Source organism: Cetorhinus maximus, chromosome 7 (genome assembly GCF_964194155.1).
Source record: "Cetorhinus maximus chromosome 7, sCetMax3.hap1.1, whole genome shotgun sequence".
NCBI classification, from domain to species: Eukaryota; Metazoa; Chordata; class Chondrichthyes; order Lamniformes; family Cetorhinidae; genus Cetorhinus; species Cetorhinus maximus.
Window position 1 is genome coordinate 90,069,360 of NC_135885.1, and position 7,476 is coordinate 90,076,835.

Below are 7,476 nucleotides of genomic sequence, written 5' to 3' on the forward strand. Positions count from 1 at the left end.
GGGAGCACATAGCGCTTCTGAGTGGACGTCACGCTGGGCAGACCTTAATTGGCCTGCCCACATAAAATAGCGGTGGAGCGCCAATCAGAGGCGCGCCCGCTCCCGCACTTTCCTCCCCCCCCACCCACCCAATAGGGGGGGTGGAATTTTTCCCCAGGTTTCTGTTGGCATATTAATAAGGAAGTGGAGCTGTTGAAGGCAGCAGAGCAGAGGTTTTTTTTTTAAAAAAGCAAGGTAGCACAAATTTGACATTATGCTCCACCATTCAATAAGATTATTGCTGATCAACTCCACCTTCGCACTTTACAGCTTAATTCCCTTAATACTCAAAAATCCATCGCCCTCTCAATGACTGAACAGGCACAGAATTCCAAAGTTTCACAATCTTTTGAAGAAATATCTCCTCCTTTATCTTAAATGGCTGATCCCCATGCTCTAGATTCCAGAGGAAACATTTTCTCAGGATCTACTCTATCAAGTCGCCTAAGAATTTTATATGTTTCAATTAGATCATCTCTCATTCTATTAAACACCAGGGAATACACTTGCTCCTCATAGGACGATCCCCACATCCCAGAACCAGTCCAGTGAACCTTTGCTGGACTCCCTCTAGGCAAAGTCTATCCTTCCTTAGGTGAAGAGACCAAAACTGCACGCAGTACTCTAGGTGTGGTCTCACCAATGCTCTGTATGATTGTAATAAGACATTTTCACGTGTATACTCCAATCCCTTTGTAACAAAATCTAACATACCATTTGCCTTCCTGCATGTAAACTTCCTGTGATTCATGTACAAGGACACCCAGGTGCCTCTAAATGGAAACATTTCCAAATCCCTCACCATCCAAAAAATATGATAGTAGACAGCTTCACACTTCACCACATTGTGCAAGAACATGATAGATGAAATACACTAATTCAACTTGTCTATATCTATTTGCAATCTCTGTGTCATCTTCACAAAGGTATTGTACAGAACAGGGAAATTATTCTGTACCTTCAGCCTTCTAGCATCCAAAAAGATCAACTAAAAACATTGAAAGTAATATTTTTAATTCAATTTTGAGGATCTGTCTCAGAAAAGTGATGTCAACCACAATGATAATCAGCCTAACCAATAATAATCAGTTCACTGACAGGTATCTCGGTTTAGATGTCAGAGTAGCCTACTACTGCAGGGGAAGCTGTAGCTGTTGGTTTCTACACCACTGTCATAAGCAGAGTGATTACAGAGCTAACATGCTCCAACTGTCTGGTCTCTGGTTTCATAAAGCAGTGCAGCTTGAAAATATATTTTCAGCTGGTATAATATAGAATGCACAGCAAGAACCTCAGTTTTAATGTTTGTATGTGTGTACACAGCTAGGTATTTAGCGAATGAGATGAAGTTCTGGCACCTGATCCATATGGTTAATATCTTTACATTTCACCTTCCACCTGGCTGCACGTTTGCAAATATGACCGTGGGGATAACTTCACTGAGAAGAAACTTATAGAATTTTTGACTTTATAGAACTTTGGGGCTCACTGCTTTGCCCTCTTGATCATCATCAGAAACCAGAACAGAATATCATCACCACAAATAATGCAGATAAAAGCAAAATAATGGATCGATATTTATTTGCACCTGTGTTTCGTTACTCAGGAAATGATGGGTGGTTGGCAGATACTTCTCCATAGTATAGAAAAAATCAGTTACTGCCAGAAAATCCAAGAAAATCACTTTTCACTTGAATACTCCGGTAAATCTCCTCTTGTGTAGTACTGCTGGAGAACTGCTTTCTCAGTTATAGATAGTGTTTACCTACATATTTCTAAATATCAGGAGGGAAATAGAAAACAATGTCAAAACTGAAATAAAAATACATTATTTCAGTAAAACTGAGTTTGGATTCAGTGCATCTTTGTGTACAATTTAGACTGCTTTATCCTTAATAGAAAATGGAACTGGATTCATCGACAAAATACAAGTGGGATTTTTTACTTTCAATGGCTGATCAGCATAATACTACCTAACCTGTCAAGTGTAAATTTTGCAGGAATAGATAATACTGTACATATAATCCAGTGATCACTAAAAGCTCAGTGAGCAGATATTTGTCAAAAAATTGCCTTAACCTAAACAGCACTGTTCTAATCTCACCCCGTTCTAGTATTCAAACAAGAAAACACCAAGAGGAGAAATGCTTGCACCAAATTTAACTTTCATGGCCATTACTAAATTTCGACAACTCAGATAATTTCACAATTCTTGGGAAATTTAATTCTTTACACACACATTCTGAAACTGTTGTAAGATACCCTAAAATTTAGAATGTTCTGATTTAAAACTTGCTGCAACAATTATCCTGTTTCTTTTCTGCCCCTCACCTCACATCACCATAACCCATGGAACAGATTATTTTGTGACCTTTTACATAATGGAGTTTTGAATTGAAGAAAGGTCAGCCCACTGCTTCAAATTAGTTCTACAATTTAGTGTCATAAACTCTCCAAGTTAATATCTGTGGGAGGATAATAACCATAGATGTCTAAGATGTTTTGTGAAATTGCACTCTGACCTCAAAAGATAAACAGATCTACAGGATAATTATGGAGCTTTGCAAATGTGTTAGCTATGCTACTTTCAACCAAAATCATTGTGTTTCCTACATTACAATAGTGACTATGCTTCAAAAGTACTTTGTTGGCTGTAAAGCGCTTTGAGACATCCTAATGTCAGGAAAGGTGGTTATATAAATGCAAATTTTTTTTCGTAAAGGAATTATATTCAAATCCTCCATAACAGACTGCAACCATTGCATATCTATTTCTTTGTATAATTATCTTTATAGGACATTCAATTTAAATAAAATTTAAAGTTATTTAACTGAATATTTTAAACTATGCTTTATTGTTAACCTATGATGATCGTGTGATTGCAAACTTTATGCGGAACTATTTCAGTTGCTATATTGAGATAATTTTAAGTGTGGTTGGTTTCTTACAAAAAGGATATAGATTTTCTTTGCAGTTACTGCAAATTATCCAGGGTTGTAATAATTATGCATCTACTAATACAATGACTTATTTCTAACTTTAGGTGGGCAGATATAGTGACAGATCTCAACACTCAGAATCCTGAATATCTCGATATTCGAAATTCCGAAAAGGGTATACAATACAGAAAAACCAAAAAGGTATCAATGAAAGATTTTGGATGTCATTTTTTGAAAGGTATCTGTAATGTAATAAATAACATGTTTATGTAATCTCAGTTTTGTACTCATGCTATGAATTATAAGATTATTAACATGCATCACAACTTCAGCAGGTGGACTTCAGCAGGTAGGGGGTTGGATCTTGTGAAATTTGTATCTTTGGTCTCCAGGATCACTGTCCAGAAGAGCTGAATACAGACATTCAGGTTCAGTTTGCCCAGAGTTTAGGGAAAGCTGAGTTCTGTAGCCAATGTAAGATTTATGGGCAGAATCTTCTGCCTGTTGGGTGGGCTGGTCGGGAGTGGGCGTGGAGCTGATCGCCACCTGCAATCGGCTGTGCGCCACCATTTTATGTGGGTGGGCCAATTAAAGCCTGCCCAGCGTGATGCACGCCTGGGGGAGGAGGGAGAGTCAGGGCCTGCGCTCTTTCGCGCATGTGCACGCAAGAGTCAGAAATCTCCCTGAGGCATGGAGCTGCCTCAGGAAGATTAAGTTCACTTTTAAAGTTTTAAAAAAAGAAATTTTTTTTTGACAATTCATAAACATGTCCCAGCTCATGTGACATTGTCTGAATAATTTTATTCATTTAATGAAACTTTCATGAAACCTCATCCCGCCCGTGGATGAGGCTTCATGCAAAACGCGAAGGCCGCTTGAGCTCTTCGCTTGCCCGCCAACCTTGAGCTTAGATGGGCAGCTTTGAGAATTACATTAATTGGTTCATTAATGGCCTTAACAGGCCTTTGTCAGTTCGGTGGGCGCACAGCTGCTTCTGGCACGTGCTCACCAAGTGAAAGGTCGGAATGACGCGCACTGATGTCGGGACGCATGCCCGACATCACCGCGCATCATTTTGCACATCGGCGTAGAGGGCCGGCCTCTGCACGCCGACGGGAAATTTCTCCCCAATGATTAAGAAGATAGACTATATGCAAAATAAAATTTACTAAATAGTTGCCTGAAAACCAAGAGCTGACCTCATAAAATGAGATTATTTGCACAATGCATATCATGGGATCACTTAGGTCAAGGTGTGTGGGACTAATATCTGTGGAACTTCCGCTACTAATAGCTTCAACCTACTGTACATAGGGTTTTCAATATACCTTTTTTCCTCTCTTCACAACATTTTGAAGTTTCCTCTTTATCAAGTTAAATCTTAGTCTCTGTCCCTATGTTGCAAGGATATGCACAAGAATAGTCAGGCTTGAATCTAGTTTTAAATGAATATATTTAGTAAAATTATATGCAAAATTTTTAATGATCACTATAATCCAGATGAAAAAATTAAAAATGCACAGTCAGCTTTACTCAAACCAACACAATATTTCAGTAAATCAACCATCTGACTAACATTTGGTTTTGAGTAATCCTTGACCCATTTACCGGTCTTACCAAATGGAAGAGCACTTATGGTGGAAGAAAAATAAGCAACTTTTAGAAGGTGGAGAAATAGAAGGGGTAACATGAAATACTCTTTGTAAGTGTAAGATTTATAGTCGAGTACCAACAATGGAACTTGCCCTCCACACATTTGTCTCTAGCATGAGTCTTATTTGCCTGTCTGTAGTAGAAGAAACAGCAGTTATGCCTCTGTTGGCATTTGCTTCTCTTCAGGATACGTTTTGTGCAACACTTTAGTGACTTCAGTAAAATTCACTCGGCAAGCAAATTTCAATAATTTGCAACCTTGAATTTGGGAACTGAATAACTCCTTAAGCTGCTGGATCAATTTTGTGTGAATGCTTTAACATTAATCACAATTAGTGCAGGGTGAAAGCTATATAATTAACTTAATTGTCCTTACAAGCCACAGTGATGGATAATTCTAAACATTTGTTTCTTGGCTTTATAAACAAAGGCGTAGGGTGCCAAATCAAGTGAGTTATGCTAAATCTTTAGAAATCACTGGCTCAGCCCCAGATGGGACATTGTTACCAATTCTGTGCACTACATTTTAGAAAGGAGATCAAGGCCTGAGAGTGTGTGCAGAGGAGATTTACTAGAATGTACCAGACATGAAAGACTTCAGTTACATGGAAAGACTAACCAATCTATGATTCTTCAAGCAGAGAAGATAAAGTGGAAATTTGATAGAGGTGTTCAAAATCTTGAGCTTTGATAGACTAAGTATGGAGAAACTGTTTTCAGTGGCAGAAGGTTTGGCAACCTAAGGACAGATATAAGGTAATTGGCAAAAGAACCAGAAGCAACATGAGGAAAAAACATTTCACACAGTGAGTTCTTATGATCTGAAATGCACTGCCTGAAATTGTGGAGGAAAAAGATTCAATAATAACTTTTAAAATGAAATTGAATACTTGAAAAGAAAAAATTGCAAGACTAAGAAGGAAAGAGCAGGTGAGTGAGACCAATTGCATAACTCTTTATAAGAGCTGGCACAGACCTGAAGGGCTGAATGGCCACTACCTGTTCTGTATCGTTCTATGATCATTGCCTTATGGTTTGGTGTGGTTTCTAATTAGGTTGGTGGAAACTTGCATTGCATAATCGCATTCCAAAAACTGAACTGGCAAAAATTAAGCACTTGGATGATGAACATTGGAAATTTCAGATGTGAAACACGTTCAAAGGTATCAGAATGTAAGGCCAACTCTGCCATTGGTCTGGAAAGAGTTTTAAATGATCATCATGAACCATCGACGAATGACAAGAATAACAGTGATGGATTTCAGCAAGCATCTGAGTGGAAGCAAATCTCAAGTCCATACGATTATAGAGATGGTGTATCTCCTGAAAGTGACACTGATGAAGAAAGTATTGAATAAATTTAACAGTGTACAGTGGAATGTTTTTGAAGTGTGTAGTTGGGACATAAAATGACTTGGGCATGTTTTAGATTCAGAACATATCTGGATATTACAAGTGTAAAGTGTGAAAAGCCTTTTGAGAAAAATAAGATGGGTCTCAGCAGCAAAGTATGCAAATTGTTTGTCTAGTGATGTTAAAGGTGTTGCAATAAGTGAAGTTGAAAACCTATGTTATAATTGTGTAATAAATAATGCATAGGCCAGTCTGTTGTGCATAGTACTGTTGCATAAATGTATGGATTAAAACCAGTGTAAGCACATTGAGGAATTGTTAAAGACAGGTCCTGTTTTTAGTTTCCATTTTGCAGTAGCTTTTTTTAAAGAGAATAAGTTCCAGAAACCATTGTAATGAAAAATAGAATCATCTCTTTTTCAGAGATTACATTTTAAAAAATAATAAAGTGCTCTTCTAATTTATTCAACATGTGTATTGATGTCTGTGCACGGCACAATTAAGAAATATAGTTGGTCACGCAGAGGATATAGTGGTGTGGAGACTATTTTAAGTAGAGTTCAATGCACAATGAGAAAAAGTGCCTTATAGATTGGCTATTTAACTAGTAATATAAATTTAAAGAAAAGCCACAGTTTATCAACAATGTTATCACTCCTTTCATGAATAAAGTTTAGCAACATATTTACAATAAAACACTTTATTAGAACATGTAAACAAGAAAGGTAAATGCCCATCTTATCTGTTTTTTTACCATTTGAATGGAACTTCATTCAAGGACTGCAGGATAAACTTCTTTTATACATTTGATACTATGCTATTGAGCATAAATGTGACAGTTACCTTATTCTGCCTCCAGCAAGGGGCAGTCTGAAATAATATTTTAAATTGTTGTTGGGGGCGGTGATGTGGGGTGGTGGGGGAAGGGCGGGTGCAGATAGAGATGTCACAGTTTGCATTAATTACTCCATTACTGCACTAGTGTGTAAGCCTGGATTGTGTTCAAGTTCTAGAATGTATTGAGTGGACTATAAATACCAGCATGGACTAGTTGGGCCAAATGGTTGGTTTCTTTGTTGTATATTCTATGAACCATAACCTTCTGACTTGAGCCTTACTGCTACTGAGATTACCTAACAAATGGAAACTTCTCTACAATGGCTAAACAGTGCATTGTATCAGTTGGACCTTCAATCAGTATGATATCCATGTACGACCATGTGATCAGCAAAAGTTTCCAGGGAAGGATAGGTCCCTTCTGGTTAATCTACACAGTCCTTTCAGAGACTGCTTTGTAAGTTATCTGGATACAATTTTGATGTTTTCTCAAATCATTCGAACAGATGTTATGTTCAGAAATTCCCCTTTGTTCTCATGATGACAGGGACTAGTCTGCTTGCACTCGAATAAGCTAAGAATTGTAGAGAAGGCAATCAATATCTTACAAAAGAGAACTCAAACAAGGTTTACGTGGGATGTTTGAGCAAATTAA

The 7,476-nt window shown here is 37.7% G+C and overlaps 1 protein-coding gene across 10 annotated transcripts in view; it reads left to right on the forward strand.

The window, feature by feature from the left end:
- Positions 1-6,448, forward strand: part of LOC144682934 (basic immunoglobulin-like variable motif-containing protein) — a 53,943-nt gene extending 47,495 nt beyond the window's left edge. For all 10 annotated transcript variants that reach the window (XM_078545845.1, XM_078545849.1, XM_078545843.1 and 7 more), the window contains 2 exons: positions 3,083-3,179; positions 5,687-6,448. In XM_078545845.1, the coding sequence (XP_078401971.1) occupies positions 3,083-3,179; positions 5,687-5,989 (400 nt within the window). In that variant the 3' untranslated portion in view covers positions 5,990-6,448. The remainder of the gene's footprint in view (positions 1-3,082; positions 3,180-5,686) is intronic.
- Positions 6,449-7,476: the final 1,028 nt, after the last annotated feature.